The 15,549-nt window shown below is 40.0% G+C and overlaps 1 protein-coding gene across 3 annotated transcripts in view; it reads left to right on the top strand.

Annotated features, from left to right (window-relative positions):
• LOC128863063 (ankyrin repeat domain-containing protein 29) overlaps positions 1-15,023 on the top strand; it is a 94,606-nt gene extending 79,583 nt beyond the window's left edge. For all 3 annotated transcript variants that reach the window (XM_054101963.1, XM_054101962.1, XM_054101964.1), the window contains exons 4-7: positions 10,314-10,511; positions 10,599-10,697; positions 14,323-14,616; positions 14,711-15,023. In XM_054101963.1, the coding sequence (XP_053957938.1) occupies positions 10,314-10,511; positions 10,599-10,697; positions 14,323-14,616; positions 14,711-14,920 (801 nt within the window). In that variant the 3' untranslated portion in view covers positions 14,921-15,023. The remainder of the gene's footprint in view (positions 1-10,313; positions 10,512-10,598; positions 10,698-14,322; positions 14,617-14,710) is intronic.
• Positions 15,024-15,549: the final 526 nt, after the last annotated feature.

The following is a 15,549-nucleotide window of genomic DNA, read 5'->3' as shown; positions in this document are numbered from 1 at the left end:
GTGGCTAGTTGACAATGTCACAACAGAAGTCAAAAATATCTGATGAACCTTTCGCTTTACTGTCCCATTTGGGATGAAGGGCCAACTTATTTTGAAAGCTGACTGAATAAAAAATATTAATATATACCGTTGTTGGGATTCATAAGAAAGTAATTTTATCCTTCATGCACATTTATTTACACATCTTCATGAGTACCCCTAAGAGAGCACTCTTATATTTATTTAATAAATTCCCCCTTTTCTGAGCTGCACAACCTGTTTCCGCTTAGGGTGCATGCCGGGTAAAAACAAAAATAATATAAATATGTATGTATATGTAAATATATTGGTGAGTCAAGGCCACATGCTTTGAGTAACTTTCATACTTTCGTACTTTTCATACTTTTTATAACTTCGTACGTGTGTGCAAAGTTGATGATTCCGGCATTTAGTTTATTTAAGTTAAATTAACCTCAATTCAAGCAGGTGTGTGAAGAGAATATTAAATTTTTAGTTTTTGTCGAATCATACCAGGGGAAAAGTATTTCAGTCAAATGAAAGTAAATGGTAAAAGGCGGACCATTGAATGTTTCACGTTTAGGAAAAGATACTTTAAAGAATCAATCGTTAAATTTTTTTCTATGTTTTTTGCTTTCTTAGACAGAGTAAGTCTGTCATCAAGAGGCTTCTCATAAAAATCAACTGCCGTTTGAAGGCGGCAAATAAACTGTGGGATTTGTTCCTTCATAAGGATCCGGAAACTTTGTAGATTATGCACATAATTTCAATATTTAGCAACTATGTTTGGCCGAGCCTCTCCTCCTTTTTGTGATGTGCGTCTTGCTGTTTTTCCACAAATGTAATTTACAGTTTTATGCCGCTTTCGTCACCTTACGGCAGCAATAAGTGCACCGACGAACTGGAGCGAAAAGTATCGGCAATCATCTTTATAGGAGCGAAAGCCTTTGTGGTCCAAGCTGGTCGTCTGACATATTTAATATTACTCAGTGAGCCAACTCAAATCGGAGGAAGTACTGGGAAACAGGTGAATTAAAATGGTTAGCGGTGCGGGAGAAAGTACACGAAATCATTGCGTTCTTAATGCTGAGTTAGGTTAGGTTAGGTTAGGTTAGATTAAATTACAATCCTTCTCGGCCTTCTCGGTTCAGTCAGAGCAATTCTCTACGACGTAGATTTGGATTTTCCGCACTGTCCAGTGGCGGCACATTTTCCCGTGCAGAGGTCTTAGGCTTTTCTGGTTTGCTTGTTCGCAATCATTCTGTTTCGATGGTCACCGATTTAAATGAGATCTTTCGGTGAGTAGAAATAATAGGAACGGTTAACTGCGGAGGAGTCTCATGTCGCATCAATTCCAGCGTTAATACCGCAAGTAGATCGGCTTTCGGATGGCTTTTTTAGAATACAGTCGGACGCCCTGGACTGCAAATCTTTCAGTGAGCACAGAAAGAAATGACACCCTGGATTATAGGAGGGTAGTTCGATACACTCCGGGCCTAGTTTCTCAGTTATCTGTGAAATTATCTATCACAGAAACGCATAACGCCCTAGATAAATAGAGGGCAGGTCGCCATCCAGGTCTAGATTCTCAGTTTTCTGTGAAAAACAGGGTTACCCCTTGTTGCATGCGATCCCTCATCGCGCACAGCGGGCTTGATGTCAAAGAGGCTAGGGACTCGGTGGCGCCGATTAGTGCGGTCCTCTTCATCCCCACCCTGCTAATTACTAAAGCCTTTGTGCTGTTTTTAGGTTGCTTTCTGCAAGTCACAAGCGAGTGTGTTGTGACATCCACCAGATAGGCCTGTCTGCTCAGACAGATTTCAGGCTTTCTTTCAAAAGGCGGTGAGACGTTCGCTCATATTTGGTGCAAATTATTTGAAAAAGATTGAAGCACTTCAAGTTCTTCCTAATTGAACCTTAGGTTAGGGTAGGTTAGGTGAAGTGGAGGTTCTTCGACGCACCTAGGCCAGTTAGAGGTCCCTTATGATGCCATCGGAACTGTTCTATCCTTATTCTATTGGTTCTCTTTAAACGATTGTGTGGCCTTTAAAAGTCTGGTTATACAGCTAGTTTGAGATTCGCAACATCCGCCGTCCAGAAAAACGAGATTGACCAATTTCAACCGTCTTCTGCATGCACCCGCATAAAAGGTGTCCGATGGTCTCTTTATCTTCTCTATCTTGACAGTTTGGGCAATAGTCATTGGATGGTGCTCCTAATCTACTGGCATGTTTTCCTATTAGTCTTTCTCTTAGTTAGGCAGTGCCCAGATAGGACTCCTACTATGATTCTTAGATCCTCTCTACTTAATTTAAGTAGACCCTTAGTGCGATTAATGTTCCATTTGGGTCACGTTTCTCTACTGATAGCGCAGGTGCTTAACTGTTTCCATTTGGAATTTGCAACAGTAATTGTGTGTCTTATAACAGTTGAACCTGGGATCCTGAGAAACTCGTCTACCAAGAACATTTTGGCATTCATTAGGAAAGCTGAGATCACTTGCAGATATCTAGCATTCGGAATGTAAGATCTTTCAGGTTGAAGCTTCCTTTTGTTCTGTTCAACCCAATTTTCCCTCTGTTAGAAGATAGAAGATAGACACTAGTACAAATTGAGCCTTTTATTATTTCTCCTTCCATTTCAGTTCATATAATTTTTCATTGTGGCTGTTGGCCAACACAGTTGCTAACACTTTCGCTTTTCTTAGCCTAAGCCAACTTTGGCGCACAAATAAATATTAAAGTAAATTTTCACCGCCAAAGTAAATGCTAAGCACCAAACACCTTTTTTGGCGGCAACACCTCAATTCACTTACTAGCCAATTACATACTTACATGCATTTCTACATGTGCACGTCTGTATATTTGCACACAAGATTGCATTTGGCCGGGTGGCCGGCGGACGCGTTCATTGTTTACGCTTTTGGCGCGCATTAATTTCTAACCGAACGGGGTGTGGGCAAATCGAGTCATGTCTGCACTCATTTCGTGCGATGTGATGTGAAGTTGATGCCAAAAAACTGCACTCAAGCGAAAATTAATTTGTATGCCATGCACAATGCCGCCACAACGCGCAGCAAGCAAGCGATATATGCTTTGTATGTGCGTATGTATGTGTGTGCAAGCTATGGGGAGCGTTGCGACTGCGCAAAGGCGATGAGTGAAATTTCGTAGCCCAATGCGAATTGGTATGCGAGGAGTTTGTTAGCAAATGTGTTAATCACGTTCCGAAAGAGGCAGAAAATGGTAAGAAAAGTTATGAAAATGCATTAAAAAGTGGAGTGCAAATATGAAAAATTATTATATACTTATTATTAAAAATATTATACACTTTGATCGATTAAAACCTATATTAACTTTAAATCGAAAAAAAAACTTACTCAGGAGAGATACCTTTCAGCGTTCGGTGTGGTTAGGTTAGGTTCAATTAGGATAAATAGCTGTCCACGCTAAGGTCCTTCTTAGACAAATAATAAAAAATTCGTTCACTGTGATGCCATACAGAAGAAAGGCAGAGCCAAAAGAACCAAACCGGGGGGAAAAAGGAAGACGGAGCTTTGGATTGGAGGATGACGACCAATGGGGTGGGTGACAATGCCGTATCTTGGAAGCCGCCCGCTGATCAACGAGATCTTAGGGAAAAAATTACTGTGCTTCACTGGGAGAAACAGTTTTATGAGATTGCATGCACTTTGATGTGCCAACCGTTTCGCTGTCATGTGGGCAATTCCTGCACTACAAAATACGCCGCCCTAACATCAGAAACTCTCTGGTTGTTCATGGTTCTTTGGCCTCAAGACTACCGAGCCGACTACTAGACGATGAGTTGGGTTAAGTACTGCTGCAACACTAATGGCCACATGAAATAAATAATAAATAGTCTAGCGAAATAAAGTAAGGTTTAAAAGTGTCTTTTCACAGGAGGAGTATTCGATGGTGAAGAAAGTAATATTTTGCGTTGAAAAAATCAAACGGAAAAGGACTTTCTTTCACTTGGTGTTTCTGATTTACGATTATTAGGCTATTCTGCAAAGAGAACTTTCGAGCCAACTCGATCTTTTAGCGAAACTAGCCAAAGCTTTGAAAATAAGGAAATTATATGTACATCGGCCGCCGTAGCCGAATGGGTTGGTGGGTGACTACCATTCGTAGAAAAAATGTTTCTATAGCGTTTGCCCCTCGATTGGCAATAGCAAACCTCCGAGAGTATTCTTTATTTTCAAAGGGTTGACTATTGTTAGTTAGAAACACTAAGTAAAATGAAGTGCTTTTCTATTTGATTTTCTTCTGAGATGAATAATTAAATAATTGGGTGCGCTTCTCCTCCTATTTGTGGTGTGCGTCTTGATGTTGTTCCACAAATGAAGGGACCTACAGTCCCAAGCCGACTCCGACCGGCAGATATTTTTTATGAGGAGCTTTTTCATGGCAGAAGTGCACTCAGAGGTTTATCATTGCTTGCCGAGGGGCCGGTTTTTCACTTTGCAGGTTTATGGCGCATTTAATATTGACATTTTTGACAATTTTTTTGCTGTCGATCTTACAAAGAATGCTCGAAGTTTTCAAAATGGGCCAAGACCTATTGACAAGTTCTGATAATTTACTTGTCTTTTATTTAATTTAAATCACTTTCTTATGAAAATATCGTTTAGTTTCCTACGAAAACCATATAAATCACAGTTTGGAACTTTGTATAAGTTAAAAAAAAAAAACTCAATAAATTTTTATATAAAACTCACAATTTTATTTAGAATTTCTAGAGAAAAATTGAGTACGCGGTTTTATAGCCCATTCAATTTTGATGCAACAAAGTGCAAGTTTTAGGTGCCTCAAAAATCGCGTTGATTTTTGACAATTTTTTTTCCTGTCGATCTTGGGTATTTTCTCCATAAAACGAATGCTCGAAGGTTGCAAAATAGGCGTTTCTTTCGTCGAATACCTCTTCATTTCACTCAAAGCTCGTACAAATCACAGCAATTGGTAGCCGATAGCTAAATATGGAGAATATGCTGGATGAGAGAGGAACTGGTAATCTAATTCACGCGATTTTAACATTGCGAATGCTGATTTGTGCAGCGGTGCGTAATTCTATTTTCTTTGCCTGGCAAGTCTATGATCTCCTCAAGTTAATGAACCTTCACTTGCCAATCCTCCAGTATCATATTAAAGGTTTTATCAATCGTTTCTGATGTGGTAAAAAATACCTTTTAAACTTTTGTGCGATTTCCGAGATGGTCTCTTCATGCAAAAACGTGGTATAACCTGAAAATGCTAGCAGTCGTTTGCTTCAAACGGCTATCGCAAAAAATTATTTGATCCGAAGACCAGAAGATTGAAATAAAAATAAATGATTGGCGCCTACACTTCTGTTAGGTGTTTGAGACCAACAGTTTTAAGCTGAATGCGAACGGCAAATGGTTTTTATGAGTAGCCTTTTCATGGCAGAAATACACTTGGATCAACCCATTCGGCTACGGAGAAGATCAGTTTGCGATATTTTGAAGGAAGCTCTTTGAGAAGAAAATTATTAGATTTTTTTCACCCTCATAATGTGAAAGAGGTAGGTACTAAATGAACACCTCTTTCACATTATGAGGGCCAGACTCGAAAGTAGATGGGGTATGCGCTACCCTTATGGACTTCTTCAATTCATAGGGAAGGTATGGAATTTCTTTTGCTTGCACACTGCCGATTCAAGAGGCAAATCACTGCGCTTTATTTGTTGAAATTTGAAACCACTGATTGGTCATATTTTTAATTTTATTTTTTTTTTAGAATTTTTGAGATCGAATCTCGAATTAAATACGTCACGCAAAAGCATGCTCGGCTGTGGCGATTGAAATATACGGGCGTTTTTTTTAAAACATGCAATCTAAATTTCAAGTTCTTTTTGAAAAACAAAAAACTCCCACGGGAAGCACACAGTTTTCTTCATATCGATCATGACTTGTGACGCCTTTTGCTCGGCTGAGATTTTCAACCCTTGCCCTTCTTAAGTAACTATGTTTGCCACGCCAAGCTCGTACGCTTGTATTTTCGCAACTTAATTCTAATCGCTTGTGCGATTTCAGTTGCCCAGTAACCCTTTCACCACAAATGCAATTGTTTCACTCGAATGATTTTCATAATTTCTGTATTTTTTCTGTGGCTTAATTAAATCGGTTTCATGCATTTGATACAGCAAAAAAAAAAAAATGCCTGCCGTGCGCTCGGCTTGCTATTACTGCCTTTTTCGCTAAAACGAGTATTTGTATTCTTTCGATTTCATTTGGCGAAACTGATTAAATTTCAATTTCATATGAATTTCATTATTTTGCGGTAGCGTTGCATAATTGCAAGTAATGCGTAATTGGCGAAATTCGATGCGGAAAAAATAAATTTTTATGGTTGATAACTTAGTTAAAATAATAGCGGGAAATATTAAGTAATTTTTCGAGAAATATTATGCCATAAAAATGCATTTTTGCACTTTTAAGTATTAATATTTATTAAAAAGCTGTTACGAAAGTAATTTTCTAATCATTTGGTAATAATGAACTTTTTACACCTGTGCGTGAATGCAACAACTTTTTTATGTGCGTTTGTGGGTGAGCGGAATTTTAGCCGTATTTGCATTTTCGGTATATGCGGCGAAGAGGTTAGGCTGAGGAGACTGTCGCCTTACGCAGACTGTTATAAGCTCGCTTAGGCTCTTTGGTCAATTGTGTTTTCTACCTTTGTGACACAATGCAACAAAATAAAAATAATTTTTATACCAGGGGTCTTATAGTATTTTTATGAGCGATTAGGGAATTTAAGAAATCACTTTAAAAATGTTGCGGATGGGCATGTTAGTGGTGAGCATAGGGAAAGGTTTTACCAAGACTTAATGGAGATGGAACATCAAAAATTTCTGACGACGAACATTAAAGAAAAAGCTAAAAACCCCTTTTTAATGTACTTCATAATATTTCGTAAAAATAATTAATTAAAATAAATATTATATTAGGTTATCGAAGAAGTTAATCAATTATATAGGGTTTTACAAACAGAGGTGATATTTTGATATTCAAAAAAAGCCATTTTTTAATATAAATGATCGAATGTTTATTTCATTATAAATAGGAAGGTATGCCGTTAATAGTGGAAAATAACATCAAGCAAATGATCACCACGACCACGCTTACAGGACAATAGCCTTTTCATGAAAATTTCCATAACGGAATTGCAAAGTGTCCTCGATAGCCTCACAAATTCCATCTTTAAGGTTTAGAATCGACACTGGGCTGTTGGCGTTGACCTTCTCTTTCACGTGGCCCCAAAGAAAAAAGTCACCTTGTGTTAAATCACAAGATCTCGGTGGCCAATTGTGATCACTTCTTCGAAAGATAACACGGTCCGGAAACTACTGTTTACAACTATTCCCACCTCTCGACCAATTTGTTGATACCGTTCTGCCAACAATCGCCTGGTCTGGTGTCAAAGAAGTTGTTGAGCCAGTTTTTAAGGACCTGTTTATTATCAATGGTTTGACAGAATACGATGAATACGGCGGATGCTGAAGGACCTCCCATTCGAGCTCTTGGAGTGCGGCTTTGACGACTTGTGCAACATGGGGCCTGGCGTTGTCGTGAAAGAGTATGGTTTGCCTATTCAAACAGATCTCTTCATTCATCTGACCGTGGCATTCTTTACGAGCAAATCCATGCCCTCTCAGTCCCATCAAACACACATCATGATCTTCTTTAGATGAAGATCCGGTTTGATTTTCGGCTTTGGCGTATTTCCTTGAGCCGCCCACTCCTTTCTTTGCTTTGCTTTGCTTCATTGATGTATAGGCACCATTTCTTATCTCCCGTGATGATTCATATAATATCTCAGAATTTCATTTAAAATGAGTATTTCATTCTCACACATTCGCCAATCAGTCGTTGTTCAGATGGCAATGAAGTACACGAGTGAAGGCTGCGTTGATTTTTTCGTATATCACCAACACAGTCTCAGTTTTTTCGTAAACAAACCGTTGTTACTTCAGCCAATCAGTTAATTTTTTTAAAACCCCTGAGAGCAACTCTCCATTCTGTACATCGTGGTAATGTGTAAAACTCCTCATCTCCTCCTCACCTTTGCCGTGTCCTCTTGTTATTATATGACATGAGAAATAACACCGATAAACTGGCTAGAGAAGTTGTATCTTCTTTACCATTGGACAGGTAGGCTCCATAGCCCACCCACTATTTGCAGTTAGTTAGTGCAGTTAAGTTAGTCAAATACTTTGCAGTTCAGCACTCATCTACTCCGCCGCTTAGCATAGAGACAACTTTAAAAGTAGAAGTTTTCTTTCAGGAATTCTTTCCGAATTTACTCTCTTATTATTTTTAATATACCATATCCCATCGATTTGTGGAAAAACACACCACAAATAGAAGGAGGAGCTTTGCTATATACCAAATAAGGGGTGTCATATGTACTATACGTGTAAGATCACAGAAAGCATCGACGAATTGGTGCAAAAAGTTTTCCCAAACATTGCACAAAACTACAAAAACTATCAGTGGCTCAGTACGCCTGCTATATTAGCAGCCAAAAACATCGATGTCAATATCATTAATTTCACCATTCAGCATGGAATACCCAGTGAAACGGCAACATATAAGTCCATCGATACTGTGGAGAATCAAGACGAGGTTGTCAACTATCCAACTGAATTCTTGAATTCGCTTGAGTTGCCAGGCATGCGGCCGCAAGATCTTACATTGAAAATTGGCGTAACCATCATTCTTCTTCGAAGCATATTATGGTATATCAGCTACAAGTTTCGCGGAATAGCAGCTAGCTTTTTTGCGTGTCCATATATAAGTTTTCCCAAAGGCTTAGTTGTATTCCGTCGGGTTGCATAACGGGTAGTTTGAAGTGTGCCGAGAAGATCTACTAGAATAATTTGTAATTATAACTTCAAGAGCATTTAATGTAAGGCAACAGGTCAGTAATAGGCATGAAAATCGACTGTTGCGCTTTTGTAGTTCAGTAAGCGGATGTCTTCAAATGGCTATCCTGTAGAAGGCGATGAGCTGCCCTGTCACTGGGCACCTTCACAACTTCGAGCATTGTTCATTCGACTTCTCCCCCCCAGAGCATTACAACGCGGGCTTTGTGAAAGGTTCTTTCACAAAGCTCCTCCAAAACGGTAGGTCTTGAGCTTTTACTTCGTATTTACATATTCCCAACTCCTTAAGATCGTTTTCCACTGCGTCTATCCATCGGTTCCTCGGTCTGCCTTTGGCCTTTACGCCAATTAGCTTTCCTGTCACGGCACAGTCAGCTGGCATACAGGTAACATGACCTAGCCATCTTATGCGCTGTGCTTTAACAAACCGCACAGCTGTCTTGTACTGAGTGAAATCGTTCAGTTCGGAGTTGTACCGAGCCAAACATTTTTCTTTCCATGCTAGAAATCAACGTGCACTCAGCAACTTAAAGAGTCCATACCTCACATCTTAACGTATAGATTGGCTGGATAAGGGTCTTGTAGCTTTGTAGATTTAGACAAGTGCCGAGACTTGACAAGTTAAGGTGGACATACGTTTTGTTGGCGGCGTTGGTGCGATCCCTGATTGCAGATGTTAAATCACCGCTGCATGCGAATATAACTCCTATCGAGTATTGTTCCACTTGTACGGAATGACGGGTCATCTAGTTGAATATACCCAAGGATGATAGATTGATGATCGATGGACCATTTGAAAGAAATAAAGTGCCATAAATCTCACTTTGTCGATCCATTGATACTTGGTCGAGCGGCTGTACGTTATATTCGCTCCAATAATGCCAATTTTAATTGTTGACCAAATCGCTGAGTCAAAAATGGATCCGTCCGAGAAACAGATTTTTTGACCGAAGTTCTGATCTCTAGGATTCGTGTAGTCAGATCAGACAGTATTTTCATAGAACACGAAAGTGTACAGGCAGAGCAAAATTTACGATTTGAGTGCCCATTTTTTGAATGAACATCAATCAGTATTGAATTATTTTAGTTTTTAAATTTTATGTTCTACATCTTGGAACTGTAAATTTTTCAATTATACTTCGATGCGCTGGCGACCTATAACTGCCATTTCGCGGCATCCTCAGGATATTTCACAGAATTTTGAACTCTTAAAAAAAACTGTGCCAATGATTTTGACAGTTGATTAAAAGCCTGCGTTGTTCGGTGCGCTCCGCCTTTAAAAACTTACTTATTTTTATAATTAGTGCATTTATGTTACATTCAACACATTTTTTTATTACAACAACAATATTAATACATCTCTGCCCTTTAACTATCATTGAATTTCCTAGGATGGCACAACTCCCCTCATACTTTCGGCAGCAGGCGGCCACACACCCTGTGTATTGGAGCTACTTGAGCAAGGCGCAGATCCCAATTCGAGACGCGCTACTGGCACAACACCGCTATTTTTTGCCGCTCAAGGTGGCTACTTAGATGTAGTAAAAATATTAATAAAAGCCGGCGCTAGCGTGGATACGCCATCAGTGGTGAGTTAAAGATGAGATACATTTTTGAAACTTAAAAAAAATTGCTAAATTGGAGTATTTTTCCTATTTCTTTCACTATGACCTTAGGACGGTGGCACCCCTCTATTTGTTGCCGCACAGGGTGGCCATGTGAAATTGGTGCGTGAGCTGTTGGATTGTGGCGCCAATGTGAATGCCTGCATGAAGGTGAATAAAATTTATTAAAGCGCATTTATAAAATTCTTTTAGATTCGAATGTGAGGCCGCTGAATTAACTGAACTCTTTGGAATTGAACAAAGTTGGTTTGCGATTATTTGTAATTACTATAATTATACACTTTTTTGATTTTTTTTATTTTTGTATAATTTCTATATTATGACTAAAAATATTTTTCTCGGCATAAATCGCACTTCTGATTTCGTGATTTATGATGGCTGCTATTAAAGTTTAAGTTAATAAAAAGTAGGTAGATTTACAAAAAAAAAAAAAAAAAAAAATACAATAAAACAAAATTGGTAAAAGCTTGCAACTATCGATCGGTTATTAAAAAACTGGAAACGAAAATGTGTTGCATAACCGTAATGTGGGCCAGAAGCAAATCTAAATTAGCGAAAATTCACTGAGATCAAAATCTGAAATTGGTCAAATGGACTAGACTATCTCATAAGACAATAATAGTGCCAATGATCACCTACGCCTCTCTGCCGTGGTGGCCAAAAGTAAACCAAATTAAGACTCAGATGACACTTAACAAGGTATACAGAAAAGCCTGTCTGAGCGTAACGGCAGAAATACGAACTTGCCTTGGTCACTGGACTCATTCCACTTCACCTTGTAGCCAAACGGTCGGCAGTTACTGCAGTTCTAAGGCTACCTAATCTATTTCATCTTAAAAAGTCAATCTTACAGGGCATGTGAGAATTCTGGGTTCAATCGTGAACTCTTCGCGCCTGACGGTCTGTGAAAAGATGGAAAGAAAACTAGAATTTTCAAAGAATTTCAAAGTGGTCATCAGTGTTCGCTCAGCATGGAGAAACAATGAAATATCTTTAAAACAGGGCGCACAGGTATGACTTACTGATGGGTGCAAAATGGAAGATGACAGTGTCGGGGCTGGAGTTGTCGGACCACTCTACAAGAAGGCAATTGCCTTGGGAAAACGACTTCCATTTTTCAGGCGGAGGTCCAGGGAACGTCTTCGTAGGGGCATAGGTTAGGTTTGGCAGCCGCATCGCACATAGAGACAACGATGCCACTTGAACCAAGAAATGGGTCCGTTGTGAGCAGCGGGGGCTGGGCTACATTTCCACTTCCAGATTGAACCATCCTGAGCTTTGGACAAAACGCAAAAGATTGTTGATACCTAAAGTGTATAGATTGTCTATATTCATTAAGAAGTAGGATCTTAAATATCAGCTACTGTTTCTGGCTAAAGCCGAACATGTGCAAAAAAGGTTTTGAATTGTTTCCAAGTCTTCCTCATTCCTGCAACTACGACAGAAATCATGCATGTAAACGCCTAAGCTCCTTGCATGATTTCCTATGAGACAGTGCCCTGTGAGGGCGCCTACTAAGGTCCTAATTTGAAGTATACTCAATTTTAAATACTCTTGGATAGACGTAGACTTAGCCTTAGCCATATTTGCCTAGCAATTTCACAGGTTCTGGCATTAATCCATCTTTGAGTTACAGAACTGATGAGTGCGTCCTTAATAAGAAGCTTACAAGTTGCGAGAGGTACCCCCATAAAATTACTTATGCTTCTCTTGAGAGCCTGGCTTCCACTTTCTTCCAGTTGCCATACGAAATAGTGCCGTCAAGGTTGCTTTTGTCAACTACATCCCATAACTGTTGGCCGCTGACAGCTTCGCTGTACGTAGTTGGAGAAGTGTTGATGTGTCGACGCTTTTTCAGCGTGCTGGGGTTGGTGGGTGGGTCATCCGACAACTGACGTTTGGATCGGTTTAGAGGTCCGAGCTAAACGAGTTCTTCTGTTTAATAGACCACTCCCCCTCTGGAATCGTTTTCAAGCGCTCCAGTAGCCTGAAGGCAGCACGTCTCTCCTTGTAGCCATGTAGGCTCTGCTACTGCGGAGGTATCAGCCCCGGTATTGGTGGTAGAGGAGGCGAGGAGAGGAGATGATGGGATGATGAGGGTTAAGGATAACCAGGTACGTCGGTACGGTGATCTTCATATGGTGATTGGATGGACACCAATATTGCCGTGAAGCGGGTGGATAGCGAGCCTCTTAGTTAGTGTTGGGTTGGTCCCCATGATATGGGGGTCAAACCACCACTTAAGCCTCATCCCCGCGGCAAGGAGACCAACATGATGAGGTCGTAGGGGCATGCGTGCTGTCAATACCAACATTCTCTCTGACAGCCAAATAGCTCTAAAATCGCCAGAGGGCTTCACATTTCAATCAAGGTTGGTCTGTGAATGCTTTAAGAAACTTTGTTACTCTGATGTGGGTACCGGGACATTAGGGGCACGGAGGGAATGGATTTGCGAACAATTTGCGAAAAAAGGTGCAAACACTCCCTTCAATGGTGCTGAACCTTTAATAGCATAAAATTGCACAGAATTGCGGCTGGATGATCAGCACCTGCTCCTTAGCTTTCCTGCTCTCACGGGACTAAGCTTTGAGAATTTTGGCTTTTACTTCACTTTTATGCCTGCATACATAGCAAGCCCAGATACTAGCCACGATGGTAGTAGCTCGGAGTGATTAACGTAAACTCCCCACCCTTACTTCTCTCTGTTTTCCTCTGCGATGGTGTCAGCTTGGACGAATTTGATTTTACGCCCAAGTGGGCCTCCTTTTGGGCAACCATTTAACCTAACTTCATGATTTGGAGGTTGTAAGACTGGTTGTAAGACATCGGTAATGTTGTCAGCCTTGAAATCCATCGTAGAATCTATCTTGCCAACAAGTGCTACTTTGGACTAAGTAGGCAATTGAGTAGCAAAGTCCTCTCTCGACGAACAAAACTAATACTCTACAAGGCTCTCATCATGCCCGTCCTAACGTCTGGCGCAGGAGCTTGGACAATATCCGATTAGGCGTCCTGTTGGAGTGTTTGAGAGAAAGATTCTGCAGAAGATTTTTGTGCCTTTGCACGCTAGCGTCGGCAATTATCATAGGCGATGGAACAATGAGCTGTATGAGATGCACAAGAACTTATATGTACATAGTGCAGCGAATAAAGATCCAGCGGCTGCGTTGGCTGGGTCATGCCCTCCGAATGGATACAAACGCTCCGGCTCTAAAGTATTCGATGCAGTAAAAGCTGGTGGTAGCAGAGGAAGAGGAAGGCCTCCTTTGCGTTGGGAAGATCAGGTGGAGAAGGACTTGGCTTCACTTGGTGTGTCCAATTGCCGCCGGTTAGCACGAGAAAGAAACGCCTGACGCGTTTTGTTAAACTCGAAAAAAATAGCGTACGCGGGTATCTCGCTAAGTAGTTATTTTTGACAGGATATAACTTAATACGTAGGTTAGATGCTAGGAGCATCAATCACTATCACAAGCCTTGGGTAGTGTTCACATTTTCAGTGTTCTTAAATTAGTACAAATATTCTATTTTAATAAATAAATGCAGGCAATTTATTTCAGTACCCAAACATGTGGCAAAACCTTAAAGGTTTTCCAAAACGCCCTTATTGGGATGCTGACAGATGAGTTCTCTATTGCATTTTTGTTCATTCCTAAATAGAAAATTTTGCTTTTTTTTCTCCACTTGAACAAAGTTGGAAAACTTGCTAGTGTTCTACGAGAATATTCCTATTATAGTAAACATAATTTTTTTATTTTTTTCTTAATTTCTTTACCAGGATCGCGCCACGCCCGTTTTCATAGCCGCTCAAAATGGCCACCGCACAGTACTCTCCCTCCTACTCACCGCTGGCGCTCATCCCGATATGAAGCGAATAGATGGTGCAACCCCACTTTGGATTGCCGCACAAATGGGACACGATCACATATGCAAAGTGTTGCTGCAACATGGCGCCTTCGTGGATGCGGTCCGTTGCGATGGTGCGACGCCACTCTTCAAGGCAGCGCACAAGGGACATGCGGCTGTAGTGACTGAGCTGTTGAAGCACAGGCCTAATTTGGGAATATTACCGGTAAGGAGGCGTTCAGAGTTCACTTAAGAGCTTCAAGTGCCTCAAGAAAATTAAAATATTAAAAAATTTTCCAATTTTTTTCTTTATTTTCAAGAACGGCGAAACAGCGCTGCATGCGGCGGCCATGTTTGGCCACTTGACCGTCTGCAAGCAGTTGATTGGCGGCGGCAGCGATATACTGCAGAAAAATCAGGAAGGTCTAACTGCTTTACAGGTGGCGCGGCAACAGAAGTACTCTTCGATTTGTGACTATCTGCAGGATCGCATGCGTCTGGTGCGTGCGCGTACTGGAGCGGCGTCATAAATGGCGCTAATGTGAGAAATAGGCGAAAGAAGGAGCTTTAAAATGTTGCAAGTAAATAAAATGGCAAAAAAAAAAAATAAAAATTGATGCCATTGTATCGTAATCGTATTTAGTTAGTTTCGCTATGCAATTTAAAACACAGTCTATAGGCGCATGAAAAAAGTATTTCCAGAAAAAGGATCGAAAATAGAATTGAATTGAATAACCAAAGCAATGGAGGGACATTCGACGTCAAATGGCCGAAGTGTTATTTTTATGCCTTATGTGGGATGTGGGTTGTCCACGTTTGCGGCTCGAGATGGCACATTAGTGATAAAAACCGGGTTTATTAATTTTTTTTACCGTTATTTCGATTTTTGAATTGTGTTGGTATATAATGAAAACAATGAAAAATTGAATATCCTTCACACAGTATAAAATTAAATCAGTTTTAAAGTAATATTTTTTTTGTTGAATATTTTTTTAAAAGTGGATCTATTTTGCCATTGAATTAAATAAAACAATTTTTCCAAAATGTATATAAATTGGCTTAGAATTTCTTAAAATTTATTATGTAGTTATTAAAAACTATATTTTATGACTACTGAATCGATTTTGAAATTTTTTTAAATTTATGTTCGATTTATTTC

This window comes from Anastrepha ludens, chromosome 5 (assembly GCF_028408465.1).
Source record: "Anastrepha ludens isolate Willacy chromosome 5, idAnaLude1.1, whole genome shotgun sequence".
Classification (NCBI taxonomy): Eukaryota; Metazoa; Arthropoda; class Insecta; order Diptera; family Tephritidae; genus Anastrepha; species Anastrepha ludens.
This window is presented reverse-complemented; position numbering and strand designations above follow the sequence as displayed.